A 20,620-nucleotide genomic window follows, 5' to 3' on the forward strand; every position below is an offset into this window, starting at 1 on the left:
CCATTACGTAATTGATTTTCTTTTACATGGTAAACATCTCTCTTCTTTGTAAACTCGTCGTCTTGTACAGAGAGAACTTATTGTAGCAACGCGGAAAGATTACAGCCTATAAATTACAATTTCTTCATAACACATTCATTACAGACATCTCTCATAACACATTCATTAGGGCATAATTTGCATTCGCTGCCGCTAACCACAGGACGCAAGATCGAAATGAGAAAACTAGGAGACACACTCGTCAACCGGTCTCGTCTCTCGAGCGCTTTAATATATGACTTAATCCAGAATTAGAGCCGATGTGAAGAAATTACACAGCGAAGCGACTCGACACGCCGCGCCGAACAAAATTATTCGCATATCGGCGCGCTCGGGTACATACAGGGTGTCCTATATAGCGTACACTTTCATCTTTACAATCCCCATCTCGCATTCGAAGAAGGTTAAATTCAAAAATACAAGATACCGGATAAAAGGAAATTATCCGTCTCCGATATGTGCGACAATTGGTTTTCAGCGATCGCTTCCATTAATGTATTACAAAATCGGGAATTTGTTAATTATCGTCTAATTGCATCCAATTACGTCTCGAAAAACACGGTAGAGAGTAGACAGTTTGCGTATATTACGTAGCCAACTAACTTTCCATGTACATACGCGCGATATCGTCGCGCGCGCGCGCGCGCACGCACGCGCGTGTAGCGGTCCACGCGCGTGCAACAATGTATCGCGAGTAAACAGAAGATGAGATCCTCTGTTTATACGGTCGATCCGCCGTCCGTCCGTCCGTTCGTCCGTCGGTGCAACAACAACAGATTCCTGGTGGGTCTTTGGACGACGGTCTCTTCCAACTCACTCTCGCCGGCCTTCTTCTTTTTCTCGGTTTCTCCTCTCTTTCTCTCGATCTCCCTCGAAGATCGTCCCTGCCTCTCTCACCTCTCTCTCTCTCTCTCTCTCGCCCACTGGAAGGCATGGAGGCCTAATGAAGATGTAAGCACTCGGACCGCGGCCCTCTCGTGCACGGTCGTGCTTTGCTTTCGTCCTCCGTCCGTCCTTGTCGCACTAACGCGACAAGGCGGCCTCCTTGGCCCTGTACAGGTCGTTCCAAGTGCATCAAATTGATGAGGGTACGGTTTCTGATCTTTGATAAATTATCATTTTCTACGGCGTGATTAATTAATAATATAAATCGATGTTTTTTTATTTATATAATTTGCAATTTTAATAATATCCGTTCGTTATTTAGTTGCTTTATCTAATTTTATTCTTGGTGTAGAATCTTGTCTGTGTTTAATATATTCCATTGATCTCTTGTAGATGAAGTAGATAAGAATGGTAGACATATGTATCCGATTAAGGTGAATTGATCTAATAAGTACACATAATTTATCGAATTTCTATCTCTTCGCACTTTGATCAGACGTTTATAATTGACTCGGCTCATAACATTTATCATAACGTTTAGTAATATTTTTGAAAGTTTGCTATTCGAGCGTAATCCTCTTAGGTTTTCCAATGGGATTACAATTCGCCATCGTCTATTGTAGGATAACGTAAATCATCCTTGAACACAGCGGGAGTTGTTTATCCATCCGTTAAGAAATACAAGATTAATATCTAAGAAATCATCAAAATAAACAAATTTATTTTCGTTTGAAATAATAATTATGTAGATACAACATATAATGCCATTTGCGAATTTCTTTAATAATAATTGCCATCATGCTCAAACATTTATAGCATTTAATGAAAGCAAAAGACGAATATATAATACGGCAATCGCATAAATAAAAACTGACCTTAATACAAATAAATTGATAACCTAATTAAAAATTTTTAAGAAACGATCTATATACGATGCGCTGCATGTGTGTGTGTGTGTGTGTATATATGTGAGGGAGAAATGCGAAATTAAAGTTTCATACGCAGAAAAGACCGTTATCAGCGGCCGGTATTTATTATAATCCATTCAACTCGATCTTGCGTATGCGGGCTCGTTATTGATGAGATAACTCAAGACAAGAAGAGATTGTATATGAAACAAAAAAAGAAAAAAAAATCAAAATTACAGAATAATACAAGTTTTTTTTTTTTTTTTTTTTAAGTTCGCGTTTGGAAAATTGAGATTTCGCGATTTCTTGTCTCTGTTTTAAACTTGCATGATTTTTTTCAATTGCATCATACCATAGGTCGACGAATTGGTTTCATTGTCAGTTATCAGGATGTGAAAATGCGTATCTTGATATTTTCAAATAACTCATTTAGAATTTTTGATCATTTCTTCTTTTCTTTCCTCATCAACCGTCGTATCTTTAAAATCGCAGTGTAGGCGCTCTCGTTTCTTCGCGCCCTCAGAAAAGTACTTTGTATATTTGTTTGTTTTAAGTTATCTCTATGTTTTATAAACTCCTTCGAAAACGATCTGGACTAAATATTTTCGAGACGAAACAAATCTCTTTCGCCGTAAGATTCGTCGAATTTTCCGCGAAATGAATTCGCGGATGAATGGCCGGTACTGTGTGTGGGATTGATGCGCGCTGATGACGGATAGTAGAGAGGTGTCATGCGGGAAGGAGAAAGGAAGTGTATCGGGATAGGATGGAGCCAGCTTACTCGGTATAGGAACTCTCCCGTGGCCCCTTTAACCGACTATTCCTGACGGAGTGTCGAGACCGAGAGAGCGGCGGAGATGCGAGCGACGACGATCGCGAGCGTTTGGCGCGGAAGGGGTCGATCGGCAAAGGGGGCGAGCACCGGGCCCCGCGACGAAGCTGACTCTCCCGGTCGACTCCGACACGGCTCGACTCTCCGGAGAGAAGATCCGAGAGACGAGAGACTCGGCTCAGGCACGCAGGCCCCACCGCTGCTTGGCTGGCTGGCTGGGTTGGCCTGGCGTACGGGAGAGAGCCCACCGGGCCACCCACCGCGACCATTCACCGGAACCGAGCCCCATCCATTCCCAGTGACTCTCATCTGGCTGCGGAAGAGATTCGCGGCCACAAGAGTCCAAAGAGGAAAGATACAGGGAGGGAGAAAGGACCGATTTGCTATCCGTAATGCAACGGGAAATAATTGAGGAAATTTTTTTTTTTTTTTTGGAATCTTATTTGCTTTGTTGCGAATTGTTTAGTTATAATATATAATAGTTACATTCGTGTATATAATAATTTTATATATATATAATTTTTTTTATTTATGTACATCCATTTTTTTCGCCAAAATCGCGGCTTGCAAATTTCTCACGCATGAGGAATAATATGATTACGTGCTTGCGAATTTTCAAAATCTAATGACTTTTGAAACAATCATAAATAATCAGGTTTGAATTACGCGATTTATCCTATATATATGCGTATAAAATTTACTTACATTTGAATTATGTTTGCGCGGTTACAGGAATGCTACAAGTACATTTTCCGTTTCATGTTACGTTGAACGTGTAGCTATAAAATGTTTTTTTCTTGTCTTTTTTTTTCTGGCTATATTATAATTCGCATGGTTAATCATTTCATGCATTTGACGATTATGGCTAGTGTAAGAATTTTAAGTACGGTAGTCTCGATTGTTTAATATCTTGTGTTAATATATTCCAAGTCATATAAATCATCATCACAGTGTATTATAAAATAAATTATATATTAATATTTTTACGAATAATTTAAACAACGTATATTTTTAAAAAGAGACAAACTATTATAATGCCAACATTTTAAGTAAATTAGTAACGATTTATTATTAGTGAAGAATAATTAATGCAACTAGTTTAAATACTTCCCTAAAATTGGAGACGCGCGAAAAATCGAATAAAATAGATCAAGATAGATCTCTTTGTCCGATAATTATCTTAATTAATGAGATTTATAAATTTGGGGATCGTATCTTACGATTTTTCTTCGCTGACCGATATTCGACGGAATTTCGTTATACAGGAAACGAGAAATTGTACGCCTCGAGGAACCGCCCATTAATCTCACGAAAAGGAAAGCGGGCGGGCACTTCTCGCGTAGGAATTTCTAAGCATTTCCTCCGGAGGACTCGAAACGCGGCAACAGCCAGCCGAGGCGTGTCGCAGGAACAAGGACCCCTAACGAGGCTGCGGCCACGTGGTTCTTACGTTTTCACACGCCATAAAGCTGTCCGCGCTTACGCGCCGACCGAAGATGAATAGATCCGACTCTGATCTGAGGAACCACACATCGATCGATCTGAAATAAATAATTGAGATAACAATCTCGTTCTCCTCATATTAAAAATTCTTATTACTCGTAGTTTCCGACATTGCACTTATTGGAATTGTTTTCATTCGAGCGGCTTTTACTTTTTTGATTTTTTTGAAAAATAAATACGATTAATAATTAGCAAAGATATAGTGACTTTTGGATTTTTCTCATTCGCACACGAAGAGATTTCGTGAAGAAATTGAGAATAAAAAAATTTTTGCAAATTTTTATTTTTATAGTAAATATTCAAATATCCAATTGTAATTTTAATAATGCATGGAATAAGAAAAAAAAATTGCAAATCAAAAATTGTTTATATTAATCGACATACGGCGATATGTTTCGCAAAAGTTTCAATTTTCGGAACGTTCTTAAATGTTATTTAATGAAATAAATGAGGCAGCTAAACTGACGATTGTATCAATTCGAGCAATATCGATTTAAATTGATTAGCACAACGGGACAAGAGAAATGAGAGAGAAGATGAGAAAAGAAAAAAATCTCCAAGTATACATATATAAACGAAAGGGGAATCTGCGTACACCTGCTTCCCCTCTCTTCATCGTTGCTCACGCGAGCCTCTCTTTAAGAAACATAGAGAACGGCGCTCTCGTTATCCTCTTCCTGGAGAACTTTCAGAAACCTTCGATCTCGCACACACATCGATCTCGCAATCCCGGTGATCGAGCTGGGAATCGTTATTCCCGACCTAATAGAGCTCTTTCCCGTACGGCAATTGGAAGTTGCGATCGTTAGACTCCACGATATCGCATTAACGTCGATGACTGACCTCCCGATCTGATCCTGAAAGAGAAAGAAAGAGAGAGAGAGAGAGAACTTTCTTGAAGAAAGGAACGAGAGATCCCCAAGACTCTTGTGCCCGCGCTGCGAAAGAGAATAAAGGGGGGACATCGCGGGAAATCGGGACTTTGTCGCCCAAGATGTCTCTCTCCCCTCCCATCCTCTCCGGGATACGGGAAGTTTGCGGAAACAATAGGAGAAGAATGGTGAATGAGAGGCGCGCCGATCGAGCTGAAAGACGGACGCGGTCATTCAAGAGTGCCCCGGAGAGAGGCCCGCGATCACGGTAGCCGGAAGGGTGCAGATAGACGATGGGATGGGAGGAACGCGATTTGCCGCTCACCCCTTTCCCCCTCCCCTCCCCTCCCCAACCCTCCTTCTTTCCCATGAACGAGACAGGGACGGAGAAATAATTACAGAGACGTCTCGTCGATAAATCAAGCCCGGTGTTCTCTCCATCTCCTTCTCTCTTTCTTTCTCTCCCCCTCCCTCCCTCCCTCCCTCATCTCGTTTCCTCTCTGTTTCTCTCTTTCTGCGTGCTAGTCTCTCCCACTCCCCCCCCCCCTTCCTCTAAGCATCTCCGTCGATGCTGCTTTTTTTTTATTATCTCCCTCCCTCCCTCCCTCCCTCACACACACACACACACACATATATTTTGTCTCTCCTTGTTTTTCTACCCGGCTTTCCACCGTTAAGCCACACGTTTCTTGCTTCGTAGAGCAGAGAGTAGTGTCTTTATTACGCTCGGTGCTTGGCCGCATTCTACAGGCCGATTCACAAACTCACGAGCTCGCTGTCATCGCGACACGTTATGTCGCGAAAGTTATTACGTGAGTGACAGAATCTATTAAAATGATGGAAATATTTGTCATACGTTAAACAGTAAAAGCTGATATATATATATATATCATTAGCTTTGAACGTAATTTCTCATATTACTGAACGAATAAAACTGAAAATATATATTTATGCAGTTTCGAAGTTAATTTTTAATATTGAAATTGTTATTAATGATTTTGATAGAACTTCTGTATTTTTGGAAAAGAATGTACTTTTAGAGCGTATGTGATTCTCCTTTAGAGAAACTTGTTGCTGTTATCTATAATAGAATTTAATAGAAGGACAGATCACACAAATCACCTTTCGCATCAATTTATTATTTAACAATTTTTATCTAAAACCGTATGACAACGCGAATCGCAAACTGCAGAAACAAATCCCGCTAAATGTAAACATGATTTTAAGAAAAATTAATTTTCTCTCGATACATATACAATATATATATATATATATATATATATATATATATATATATCATAACTAAAAAGATATTATTATGATTGAAAAAATATAATTGTTCACGGATAAACGGACAATAAATAATTCAAACTTGAAAGAAATTAATCCGGAGATCCGTTTTCTTTCCAGTACCCTTATTATCGTTCCTTTATATAGAGAACGAAGGGTATTCAAGAGCTCCTCCGCCGGATGTAAACAGGATAAAAGAAAATGTCTAAATTTCATAATCGGTACTTATCTTCTTCTTCAGATTCTTTACTGCAATTATTTTGTGAGATATGGAATATTTATACCATAATATGAAATTATATTTATATAAAACTTTTAATTATTTTATTATTAGCTATTATTATATTAATTTGATATAATTTTGCATCTCGATTTTTGTAAATAACTCTTACTCTTCATCTTTCTTTAATTTTAAATCAATTGTAACATATTTTAGGATCTTTAATTCAATCGGTGTTAAATATATTGAATTATTCTCTTAAATAAAAAATAACTTCGTTGCGTACCTAACCTGCAAAATTGTAATATAATCACATAATATATCTTTTTTCTTTTTAACAAATCAAATAATAAATTGTGCAATTGATTTCTTTTGTCATTTAAAATAACGAAATCTTATAATCCTCACGTTGGTAAAAAATAATTCATTCTTGTCTTTCTTTCGTATTTATATTTCTACATATTTTTCTACATATATTCGTCCAATCGCGGTTCCGAATCAATCGATTTTCCAATCATCTTGAAATGTGAAAAAAACCTACCGCTGTGTAATTGGGAAGCCTTTATCATCGCAACTTTGCGTCCGCGTTCCGCGAGATGATTTCCGCAAAATCATCGTTTGAGAACCACTTTGGCGCGGCGAGCAATACGGGTGGTCCACGGCGACCGCGTCGTGGCGGAACGAGCAAATACGCCGTCGGCATTTTTGACGGTGAAATCTGACTAGGTGGGATACCAGGGTACCCCAGGGTACTCGCGCGCGCGCGCAACGGCCATCATCCTCGTATGCTCCTCGTCCATTACTATTGCTCATATATTGTATATACGGTGTATAACTTCTTTAAATCGCGCAGCGTGCGCGTCTCGTCGTTTCCCGTAAAAACGACGACTCTCCGCGGGCTTCGCGTGTCTCCGGCTTTTTCAAATCGCTTGTAAAAAGAAAGAGAAAAAAAAAGACGAGCGAGAAAAGAAGAGGAGATCCCCGTCCTGGATGAGAGAGATGCTCGTACGTACGCGCGCGTATACTTTCGAGGGAAAAATAACGTCTCTCTCGCGAGAGAGACGTCGTGTTTTTTTTTTTTTTTTTTTTTTTTGAAAGAAGAGCAGCTGTAATACGAGAGCACTCCGATGTATTTTTTTCCTAAAGTTAAAGCTGTTTCCCTTGTGTTATTCCGGAAGTTTTCTCTTCAGAGAATCGTCAGAACCAAAGAATCGTATAAATTTCTTTCCGCTTCTCGCATCATACTTCGAAATGGATTAGTTTCACATGCTATTATTTACTCGTATTTTATATCGCTGACATTTTAAATATATGGAACCGATCTGTAATCACATATGTATAAGGAAAACAACACGAGCACCGGATAGACCGGGACGATCTATGGCAGTCTCGGATTGCGCGAATCCGTCTTCTCTCGCCGTACTTTAGACCACTATTTTCACGATCGTTTCTGGGAATGTTTTATTAGTAGACTGCCAGGAATTTTTGCGTCGGTACAAAGACGCGAGGAGATACGTTACGACACCGCTTCGGCCGATGTTTCCCTTCGGAGAATTGCGCTGGCCGCAAATATCGTCCGCTGGAAGACCGATTATAAAGTCGTTCGACTGAAGGGCCACGTAAATTTTTCACTTTTCCCCCTTTTTGATCTTCTCGTTAAAAGCCCTTCTCGTAAAAGCTACATTTTGCACACATATATATCGCTGATCTCGTTCTTCATCATCGGGAAGAATCCACAAGGACGATTCTGTTAGTTCCAAGAAAAGAAGAACATCCGTCACATAACGGTTGTTAATCGAATAACTTAAATAAAGGATGAAAGAAAGTGCATCGTGTTGTGACAGAGAAACAATTAATATAAATCACTGCTCAATATAAACTATGTCCCCTTGTCGATGTGTATAATATCCATTAACTTTTTCAGGCGATTGCAAAATTGCAATTCTCTTGAATCACTCGCTCGCTTTACTTGCAGAGGGTGGAAGACTAGAAAAGGAGCTGATCTACGCCTCGGAAGCGCTCGGCGAGGCTGCCCCTTCGACGCACCAACTCGTCATCCAGACGCCGAAGCACCCCGGAGTGAATATCCTGCATCCGACTGCGCTCGACGAACATTTGGCCGTCCTGAAGGCCGCGACGCAAGTTACGGTGCACCTGTTCGACATGTGAGTCCTCTTTTCCGCGCGAAAAAGGAGCGTCTCGATTCGAGAACAAAGTTAATTCGGGAGAGAGATATACATACTAGGCTATTCGGCAGTATTTTAATTTCCACGCGAAAGGGATTGCGCAAAATAGTGACGCCATTATCAGTGATACAAACTGGAAAAAAAAAGAGAAGAAATTCCACGTGAAAAACCAAGTCGAAGATATATTTATTAAAATAATAATGAGAGTAATATATTTTCTCAAGCGATATTATCGACTCTGTAATTTTCAAATATGATTTTCTCTCGAACACTCGTCAGTCATGTCACGAAGAAAAATTTTATTTTACGTATTCGATATATCTTTTCATATATAAGATTGTCAATCTCCCGGTTGTATACCGTCAATCTATCCGAGTATATTGCTCTCTGCGGTTCATCGCACGCTTCGAGTATAATCCGGTATAATTTATCAATTATTAATATTCATTTAGTATCGGTTACTTATTGATATTCATTTTTCATGCATAAATTGTTTCACAAATGTATTACACATTGATAAAGTTTTAAATTCTCGCTTGTAATCGCGCAATCTTGTTTTTATTCGAAACTGAAGTGAAACGAAGTCACGCGAATGTGTGTGTCATTTGCAGCACGTGGAGGCTGAAGGACTTGTGTTACGCGCCGAGCATACCCAACTTCGACCTGCACTACATCGATCAGGTAATTCAAACGTGCGTGTATACACGACGCACATACGCAACCGCGCAGACGCGCGCACGTATAGCATGAATGGCGCGCGCGAACGCGTGTTTACGCACCGTCTCCCGGGATCCCATTAGACCCCTAGCGAAGGTATCAGCGCGCGCACGTGACACGTACGTGACATGTGTTAATAAAGTATCGATATAGCTGTTGCTAAGAAATAGTGAAACCTTCGAGTACAATTGATAATTGTATTATGATTATTAATTGTATTAGTTTGAACTTTGATTAATTGTAACGCAAATTGTTATCTCTTAATAGAATTTATATCAATCGACAGCTCAGTTAATACTATATATATATTATATGTTAATACAAATAAGAATTAACGTGATCTTGTAATAGTTTTCTTAAAGAAAAATTATTAAAAATTTCTGACGACTCTATATTCAGTGGTCATCGAAATAAAATATGTGCTCGTTTTCACATTCCTTCACACGCAACTAAACGCGTAAAACGCGTTAAAAAGAATCGCGGTGAAGGCATTTTGAGAGGAAAAACTCGAATCTGGAGATTTCATCATGAGAACGCACCAATGTCTCGCTTCTGGGTCATTATAAACGTGTTTCGCGCGAGAGAAATGTTTTCTTATGGGCTGCCAAAATTCTCATTTATGACTGAGAGAGAGAGAAATCCTCTTCTCAACACATGACACACGATACGTATAATTTTAGTTTTTATTTCTAGTTAGAAAAATTTAATTCTAGGAAATTCTTGCGAAATTTTCGCTTCCGGACACCGCAATATAATCAGCCTGAGATTCAAAGAAGCGCCTAAAAAGTTTGTTTTTCTTTTAACAATAACAAAAAAATATAAGCGGGCGCGAGGAGATGATTTTTCTCCGTATAGAGCGGTAAACAAAAAAAAAAAATCTGATCGTACTAATATCCGACCCCGACATTAACGTTCGTCGCACGGTTTTTCTGGGTAGTAGGCCATTACGAGGGCCCACCTCTGGGTTCCTGGAAACTCGAATAGGGCGGTCCGCGTTCTTTCGTAACCCTCGCGCGTCTTACATCCGACGGCGCTGTGGATAGGATCATCTTAGATTACACCTTGTATCTATAAGCGCTGATTTAAACAGCTCGGCGCGCTCGCATTTCCCGAATGACGCTTGAGAAGCGATCTCGCCAAATTTGCAATTTGCATTCATCAAGAACGACGATTCGATTACCTTTTACCTTTCGCAGTGTTTTTTTTTTTTTTTCGCGAGGCGATACCAATTGAATTGGATTGAATCGCAAATTTATCCCGTGCATCCCTAAAACATGTCAATCCTATTTTATGCCCGACACTATTCTCTATCGCTTTTTGCTATCGTCCACGCAATAATTAAAATCAGTTATAATTAATAATTAGAAAGTGTTATTGCTAATAACAAGAGCAATAATATAATAATAATAATTTTAAATATCACTTTGATTTAAATAAATTTTGAAACTGAAATAAAAAAGTAAGATTGTAAAAGATTTGTATTAAATCTATGCTTCTTTTATTTTAAATAAAAATTAAATTAGAAAACTTTTTTTATGAGCATAATCGTTATTTGAATTAAATTTAAAGCTCGGTAATCAAATCTAAATATCAAATCACGTGGTAAAGATATAGAATATGTTCGGTGAAAAGATTTATGTACCGTACGCTTGTGTACTCCTTCGCGTTTATCTGCCTCTATCTCACTCTCTCGATACAAATCCGCTTATGGGTATGCAACTACGTCGTGGACATTCAAGCGCCGTATAGATTGTATACGCGTGGGGCAAGGTTGCGAAGGGCACAGGACAAGGGAAGGAGCAATTAGCGTTGAATAATGACACCGACGCCCCGCTGAGATACCGCTGTCAGATGCGGTTCGAGTCATTCCACACGAAAACGATCGCCAATTTCTCGGAACAGAGAAAGGGAGCTTCTCTCCCCTGAATCAAGTCAATCAACTTAAAATGCACGAAGTTCAAGAAAACTATAATTAGACATTTTAAATAAATAAATATATATATAATTTTTCTGTGAGACAATAATTAAAGATCCGACTAATTAATAACGGTATTAAAATGATACTAAAATTCCAATTATAATAACGATATTATAAAGTATATGTTCGTCTTTCTATTTGAGAGAGAGAGAGAGAGAGAGAAAATGGTTGATGTGTTTTTCATCTTTTATTTGCAGATCTTTGACAGTATTATACCTTGCGCCATTATGACACCCCTTGATTGTTTCTGGGAAGGTAGCAAACTTTTGGGTCCAGAATATCCTGTTCATATACCGTAAGTATATATTGCAAATCAATTTTTGCATAATTTATTTTTATAATAAATGACAAAAGAAGCGAGGATCAAATCTTATTTATTTCTTAAATTTCTTCTACGACATTTATATCAATTACGTTAGACGCATAAATCTTACAATTAGTCTCGAGTACACATACCATACATATGGCTAATGACCGATGAAATAATTTAGATCTCTCTTTCGGTTAAGCAGCGAGAACAACAAACCTGTCCAATGGACGAACCTTAATCCCTCAAGGATATTGGACGAGATGAAGAAGTTGCAATTCGTGTTCCCCTTTAAAACTCTCGAGGACTGCATGAAGAGGGCCGGAATAACGAACGGCTATCAGAGCAAGCCTTGCTTGAATCCGGCGGATCCGGAATGCCCGGAAACCGCGCCTAACAAAAAATCCCAACAGGTAAGACTCATCGACATATTCGCTCAATCGCTAGAATGGCACAATGATCCGTTGAACGATAAAAGTACGTAAAAACTTGTCTCGAGGAGAATTTACGATGTTGTAGCGCGAAAAGTATACGAGAGATGTATCGATCGTAAAAATACATACAATTTGATAATGGGACGAGATTTGGGACATAAAAAGATTGTGAGCTGTTCGATAGACAGACGCTCGTGTGCACAATATTAGAAAATGTTAAAAAAAAAAAAAAAAAAAAAAAACACTAACAAGATAATATAAAGACTGTCAACCGGCGGCATATTCGTGCGTGCGATTCGCGTTGAGAATAATGAGTGAACGTTTGATATTCTGAAGCGGACACAACGGCCGCGAATTGATAGTCGCTTTGATGTCCAACCAGCGATTCCGCGGACGTCGTCTACGATGAATATTTAACCGCGCGTCTCTACGATCGAAATTTCCTTTGGCGATATCGTGTATTCGCTTCGTTTGCTCGCAAAAATTCTTATTTCGAAGTGTCGCTGCCCTCACGATTCTAATGACTATAGTTTGCTCTAAATCGTTTTCATTGTAGTTTCCGTTAATTCTCTGGTAATCTATCATGGATCTGTTTAATTTTCAATATGAATATTCATCGCTTTAAAAAATAATAGTAAAATGATTAAATCGAGATCCAATCGTCTGTAATTTTCTTCGGAGATAGAATATAAATCTTGAATAATAAAAAAAAAAAAAAACGCATTTCTCAATTTAACGAATGTCATTCATGACGATCGGCGCCAACGGATGATTTTCGGACGTTCGTCAAACGCGAGACAGTAAGATGAGGGAGGGAGAGGCTCGGTTTAAATGAAAAAACGATTCTTCGCGCGAAACGGCCGATAAATATGCGAGTCGCGTGGGTCGCGGCGTAGGAGGGGGGGGGGGGTTACACGATGCCCCTCCCCCCCACCCCGTTCATTAAAATAATAAAATCGAGTGACGTGCGTCATTATTGCGCTACGCCGGTGGTCGCGAGAGCACCACGCCCGGTTCAGCAGATCCCACGTACACACGCTCATACACACACACACACACACACACACACACACACACACGTGCATCGCATTACGCGGCTGTCATTTCGGTGTCATTAACGTACGCACCGGCCGGCATGATCTGACACGTGTGCGTACGTCGCAAAGTTACGTGCCCCATCCTCTTTCCGTTCCCTGGTTCTCTCTCTCTCTCTCTCTCTCTCTCTCTCTCTCTCTCTCTCTCTCTCTCTTTATCGCTTCCCTTTCTCTTTCTCCGTCTTTCTCAGACACACATCTATTTCTATTTTCATAACGGATATATGCGCTCTCTCGTACTTAAAGTAATTGCACTTAATGGCACCACGCGGCATGCATACGCTTCGGAATATTTCGAGTGTAGCTGCAGGCGGGGCACGTTGTTTAAGTCAAGAACCGGCATCAGCCGTATTCCGCCGCCTATACATGGGGTGTCTCGAAGACGCTTTGGCATCGATGTATAACGCTGCGTTCCCTCTTGCTAATTTAATGGAATTGACGCGGATCAATTTATGATTAACGTTGCTGATTAAAATGGAAATAATAGATCAATTTTCGTGTTCGTCGATAATCTTAAAAAAAAAAAAAAAATCAACTTTCTCAACACGTTTGTTGAACGATGAAAAATTGAAGAAACACGCATAGAGATGCTGGAAATAGAGATATAAACGCGTTCGTGCACACGTTTCTCTCTCAAATACGCCGGAAGGTGTCACGAGCACGAGTAAAAAGCACGAAAAGCATGCCGATGACTCGACTACATTCTACACGCTTCTTCCTCTGGAATTACGTAACAGCGGCCAGGTGTGAGGTAGCCGATTCGAATCGCAATGTGGGGACGATCGTGAGGCTTTATTTGGTATATATATGTCTTTGCTATGTATATAGCATACCTTTCGTTTATATACTTCCGATGCAATGGCGCTCGACCGCGCTCATCTAATTCGATTAGGGCGACTCGTTCTGATCATATTAGCTTGTACCGTATTTATTCAATTGATATATAGATATGCTCTTATATGGTACGTAGAGTGGTAAGATAAGAATTATAAATCTTTTGTTTTTCTTAGCCTTCCATTTGTCACGAGTTGTCAATTTCTGATCTTAGATATTTTCGTAATTAAATTTTAAATTGAATCACAAAAGTAAAATCTATAAAAGAGATTGAAGAATGTGATTTTATCTATTTCTCTCAAGTTTGATTTTCTTTTTTCTTGAGAAGAACCTTTTATTTTCAATCGCTTATCAACTCAAAGCCTATAAATTATTGGCTGCGGTCCTTGCGGTTAAAAGCTGCGACCACGAAATTTTTGTAAAGAGAGAAAATCGATCAAAGGATCGACACTCGATTCGAGAAAAGTGAGAGAGACGTCATTTGTATTTCTACACAATTGGGGAAGGAAAACCTTTGCTCAAGATGTCCAGATACAGCAAAAGAATTCCGTTGTTGAGACTCTATTCTTTGTTGCGTTGCTTAGGACGTTCGTCTGTTCTTGCATGATATAAAGGACAAGTTATCCGAAGCTGCTAGATCGCCCAAAGTCGCGGTATGCCCTTTTATAGGACTCTATAAAATTTCTCGCTGTGGGGTCCACGGCACCCTGACTACCCTATAGAAAAGAACGTCGCTCGAATCGTCCCCTGTCCCCCTGTCTCTGTAATAATTTTTTACCGGAGGAATTCCTAGCGTGACTTGACACGATTCTGCCTTCGCGGTCACACTCGAGAGATTCATAGATGAAAAACAAAATGTTGCAGAAGGGCTCTCAAGGTGACGGATAGAAGAAGAAACGCGCTCTAATTTAAGCGTGAGGCTTAAAATTTAAATTACGCATGAAAGATCGAAATTTTATTTTAAAAAGATCTTATATATTGTTTTTTTTTTTTAATATTAATTATTATGTTGCCGCGTATTTTTCAAAACTATTAATAATTGAAAAACGCACTTTTCTCGCACGTTTGAGCGTCATAAATTAATTATCACACGTATCAGAAAATAAAGATCTTTATTTTTAATTTGTTTTTATTTCCATAAAATTATATTTTGAGTCCGATTTCTCTTTTTATGTCAAAATATTTAATTTCGCTCGAGGCGATTTTTTTCGTTTTATCTCCATTCTATGTAAATGCTTTCTGCAATAGGTACCTGATGTAGCAGTCGAATTGACAGGCGGCTGCTACGGATTCGCGGCCAAGTACATGCATTGGCCGGAAGAACTCCTAATCGGCGGTGCCAAGCACAACAAGACAGGCCATTTGACTCGTGCGGCCGCATTGCAGACCGTAGTGCAGCTCATGGGCGAACGGGAACTGTACGATTTTCTGGCGAATACCTACAAAGTCCATCATATCGATTGGTCACAGGAAAAGGCAGCCCAGGTGCTGGAGACTTGGCAGAGAGCGTTTAGCAACGAAGTGAAGAAGCAAGTGGAGATGAACGTATCGATGCCGTACAACATGAACGCCTTCAGTACGACCACTTTGAATGACATCCTCGGGAAGTACAGCGTGGTGTCCGTCATGAAGATCGCGATCGGTGGCGCGCTTATGGTTAGAAATCAAACTCTGTAATTGATGAATCATATAATTATCATACTGTTACCACGCTTGTGATATATCATGAAGCTTAAAACACTCGTTTAATTTAACTATTTCGTATTATTTAACTCATTTTATTTATTTGTATTTAACGTACACATATACTAATTCCATATTTTATTTTTCTAGCTGTTATATGCCGGGATAGCCCTCCTTCGTTGGAAAGATCCGGTGCGCTCGCAATCCGGAGTAGGAATAGCCGGCGTGATGCTGATTTGCGCTACTGTAGCCGCCGGATTGGGCTTCTGCGCGCTTCTGGGTATTCCGTTTAACGCCACTACGACGCAGATAGTGCCGTTTCTCGCACTCGGTCTGGGCGTACACGACATGTTCCTACTGACGCATACGTACGCCGAGCTGTCGGTGAACGAAGTGCCCAGCGGCGAGCAAACGGGAGTCGTTCTCAAACGAACCGGTCTGTCGGTGCTGCTGACGGGTCTTACCAATGTTTCCGCCTTCTTCGCCGCGGCGATAATCCCGATCCCGGCTCTCAGAACGTTCTGTCTGCAAACCGGTATCTTGCTGCTATTCAATCTGGCCGCTATGCTGCTGATCTTCCCTGCAATGGTCAGTCTGGACTTGCGACGTAGACGCTCAGGCAGGAAAGATATTCTCTGTTGTTGTTTGCCGGCATTGCCCAATCTCAAGAAGAACAAATACTTGATGAAGAATAACGGCACGATTAAGCAAATGGTCACTAGGGCAATCCCACCTGAAAGACGAGAGACTTGTACTCAGATCCTAACATCACACAACACGCAGAACGAATCCTGGGTATGAAATGATGTACATGTATGCATATATTGTGTGTATACTGAATCTTATTCTATTAAAAGCGAAAAGTTGCGAAAAGCTAAATGTGTTTTAACATAAAAATTAATAAAAATTGGAAGAATTTTATCATCTAGTAATACAACAAAGTGAAAGGAACTCGCTTTTACGAATAAAATAAAGCAATAAAAAATGATAATGTTATTTTTTTACGTGTTTAAAAATTAAATTATGGAGTTATGCTTATAAATATCCCTTCATTATTGCAGATAGGTGGACATATCGACGTGGAACTGGAAAAGCAGTGCACCGAGGAAGATTTTCTGACCGGCTGTTCCCAGGATGACTGCCTGAGTTTCTCCTTGACAAAACTCGCGGCCCGGCATTATGCTCCGTTCATCAGTCGACCCTCCACCAAAGTATTCGGCATGATGATTTTAGTCATCGTGTTGGTTGGCAGCGTATGGGAGGCGATGCGCGTACGCGACGGCTTGGATTTGACCGACCTGGTGCCGCAGAACTCGAACGAGCATGCATTTTTAGCTGCCCAGGCGAAGCACTTTGGCTTCTATAACATGTACGCGATCACCGAGCGAGACTTCGAATACCCAAACAATCAACGATTATTGTACGAATATCACGATGCCTTTGTACGGATCAAAAACGTTATCAAGAACGACAACGGTGGATTGTCCGAGTTCTGGCTTGGTCTGTTCCGTGATTGGCTGAAAAATCTACAAACAGCATTTGACAAGGACTATAACAATGGTTGCATTACCCAAGAGAGATGGTACAAGAATGCGAGCGACGAAGCAATTCTGGCATATAAACTGCTTGTTCAGACTGGCTATGTGGACAATCCGATCGATAAGACGTTGATCACTCAAGTGCGATTGGTCGATTCGGAAGGTATCATCAATCCGCGTGCCTTCTACAACTATCTGAGTGCCTGGGCATCTAACGATGCGCTTGCCTATGGTGCCTCACAGGCGAATCTGCGACCCGAACCGCGTCAGTGGATCTATACCAACGACCATGAGCTGAAAATCCCAAAGAGCATGCCGCTCACTTATGCGCAGATGCCATTCAATCTTCATAAGCTCACCGATACGCAGCAGATTACAGAATTGATCGGTAGCATTCGGAAACTGTGCAAAAGATTCGAGGAGCGCGGCCTGCCAAATTTCCCATCCGGCATACCGTTTCTCTTCTGGGAGCAATACATGGATCTGAGGAGCTGCTTGGGGATCGCTCTTCTGGCCGCTTTGAGTACAAGCATCATCATCGTTGGGGTACTGTTGTTAAATATGTGGGCTACCCTGCTGGTCGGCATTTCCTTAGGTGCCGTCGTTCTACAATTGTTAGGCATCATGGGTCTATTTGACATCAAACTGAGTGCTGTACCCGCCGTACTGTTAGTAATCAGCGTCGGCATAGCTATTCACTTTACAGTGCACATTTGCCTGGTAAGTGTAATTTAAAATAAATTTCTTCGTTTAGTGTTATTTCCTATGCTTAACTTTATGTTCCTTTCTAATTCCTTATTTCGATCATATTAGATTATAACATCAAAAGCGAGAAATCACATGATTTTTTTCAAGATTTGAAAATATAACTCAATGCATTTAGACATCTTTGTGCGATCGTTATTTCAACGATCACATTAGTTAATATGCTCTAATAACTTTATATTTTATTGATCGCTTCTGCTAATATCACATGAATCTTTTTCAGAGTTTTATCACTAGTGTGGGAAGCAGAGATCGCAGAATGCGCTTAGCTCTGGAGCATATGTGTGCTCCGATTGTCCATGGCGCGCTCACCATGTTGCTTGCGGTGGCAATGCTTGCCTTCTCCGAATTTGACTTTATAGTCAAATATTTCTTCTTCATACCATTATGCGTAATCGGCGTCGGTCTCGTAAATGGTATTTTCTTCTTCCCGATTCTGTTGTCTCTGATCGGCCCATCAGCGGAAGTGATCCCGAACGATTATCCGGATCGTATATCTACGCCGACCCCGCCGGCATCACCCATTGTGAGAAGATGTAAGCCTCCCGCACCGCCAAGGAGGTCTCATAAAATCGAGAATGCTAGGTTGCACGCCGAGCCGTCACTCACAACCATCACAGAGGAACCTAACTCGTGGCACAGTACGCAGGAGTCTTGCATCATTGTTCAACCGGAACTCAAGGTGGAAACCACATCCACGTGCGGCAATCAGGTACGTCAGAAAATTGTTTTAATAATAGATTCGCGATAAATCAATCAGCATGGAGGCGTATCTCCCCTAATAAAGTGTAATATCGCGCATCCTCTTCGAGCATGACTAACGAGCGTGTTCTCCTGTCACTTGGACTAACAGAACTGTAGCGGATCGGACACGAGCGGGTCTAGTCGAACGTCACCGATTCCGTCCACTCCACACATTACCACCAAGGTCACCGCAACGGCGAACATCAAAGTCGAGGTTCACACACCATTAACCAGTAAGTATAAATAATTTAAAAAATTCTCTAATGTTTAAAAATGCCCCTTGAGATTTACCTGAGGAACTAACTTGAGATGCTTTTTTTTTACTAACACAATTGTGATCGAGTACTGGAATTCGCTTTTGAATAAGCTCGATCTAATTTCTTTTTCATGAGATCCATAATTCTAACTTTTTAGAAAAGTTTTATTTTGAAAATTAGAATAAATTCGCGCATTGCTAAAATATATAACATTGCAAAACTCTAAAAGAGAATTCATAAAACTATGTAATGTATATTTTTTTCTGATTTCTTTGATATAAATACCGCTCTACTTTCTCATAATAAGTCTTTACGTATTAATCCTCATTTTTTTGTTATTATAATAATAGCTTTGCAAGTTATCCAATTTAATATCATGATAAAATATGCTTACGTCTGTCAACATTATCATAGGCGGAGTGGATCGTAGTGAAAAATGCCGGCACACTAGCACCGGTAGTCGAAGGAGCTCGCGCTGCAGTGCGAACGTTAATGCTGGGGAGTCTTCCGGCTCCAGTTCTGAGCCGGATTCAGACTCTAACCCAAAACATTAATAACAAGAACCGAGGGGACCAGCAGCTGCTGCTCAAGTACCATGCAAAGCGGGAAAACACAGAAGGCTGACTAGTATAGATTAATAAATCTTTCATCTTCTCTTCCTCTTTTCTTTCTCCTATCTCGGCCCTTTATCCGTTTCTTTTTCTTTCTTTCTTTCTCTCTCTTTTTCTCATATGAGTAATACAACAGCATAGTTGTCTTATTCAAATCTTAAAAACGAAAGTATTACAACGCACACACAATTGTATTTTTACAATGTATGTAAGTACTTTTTGGAAAACATTAATATCGCATGTTTAATACTTTTTATACCGAATTTTAAAGTGACAGACACTTATAGGAAATATAAAAAACAAAATTGTATTTATACAATTATATATATGCAATATAATATAATACAATTACAATATAATAGAATTTAATTAGAATTTTTAAGATCAGGATGCATATTTATATTTTATACATATATTATAAATATACAAACTGCGCTATCTATAACGGTTTTTTAACCAAATTACTAAAGTTTTTAATCATGAGAAAAATCATAGGCATAGACATATACATATGCATATATATATATATATATATATATATATATATATATATATATATATATATAAAATATAAAATATAAATTGAATATTGATGAAATAACCTGAAGAATAGAATAGGAAAAATTAGAAAAAAATTCCATTTCTTTTTCTGACAAAAAAAAAGATTGCACAAACATAAATGGAAAAAAAAAAATACTTTTTTGATTCTTCACCTATCCCTCATTTTCTCTCTTTTTTATCTCTTCCTCCAGCAAAGTTGAATATAGAACTTTTGCCCGATCTATATGTACTGTGTCTATGTATCTATACGCAAAATTAATTTCTAAGCAAAATAAAATGAAATGGCATGTTATTTGAATATTTCAACAGTGTATTAAATATGTGATAGTATTATCAATGACAATAATGCGCGCGTACAACTT

General features: G+C 39.6%; 1 protein-coding gene across 2 annotated transcripts in view; it reads left to right on the forward strand.

The window, feature by feature from the left end:
* The window catches only part of Ptc (protein patched), a 36,938-nt gene extending 16,859 nt beyond the window's left edge, over window positions 1-20,079 (forward strand). The window contains exons 3-12 of one of the 2 annotated variants that reach the window (XM_070301721.1): window positions 8,525-8,714; window positions 9,347-9,416; window positions 11,628-11,725; window positions 11,940-12,150; window positions 15,348-15,755; window positions 15,933-16,577; window positions 16,844-18,040; window positions 18,309-18,797; window positions 18,939-19,062; window positions 19,501-20,079. In XM_070301721.1, coding sequence (XP_070157822.1) covers window positions 8,525-8,714; window positions 9,347-9,416; window positions 11,628-11,725; window positions 11,940-12,150; window positions 15,348-15,755; window positions 15,933-16,577; window positions 16,844-18,040; window positions 18,309-18,797; window positions 18,939-19,062; window positions 19,501-19,640 — 3,572 coding nt within the window. In that variant the 3' untranslated portion in view covers window positions 19,641-20,079. The remainder of the gene's footprint in view (window positions 1-8,524; window positions 8,715-9,346; window positions 9,417-11,627; window positions 11,726-11,939; window positions 12,151-15,347; window positions 15,756-15,932; window positions 16,578-16,843; window positions 18,041-18,308; window positions 18,798-18,938; window positions 19,063-19,500) is intronic. The other variant, XM_070301729.1, reaches the window with a different exon arrangement.
* The last annotated feature ends 541 nt before the right edge of the window (window positions 20,080-20,620 follow it).

This window comes from Polyergus mexicanus, unplaced genomic scaffold, assembly GCF_030449975.1.
Source record: "Polyergus mexicanus isolate NDT 795.1 unplaced genomic scaffold, iyPolMexi1.0 SCAF_1, whole genome shotgun sequence".
Classification (NCBI taxonomy): domain Eukaryota; kingdom Metazoa; phylum Arthropoda; class Insecta; order Hymenoptera; family Formicidae; genus Polyergus; species Polyergus mexicanus.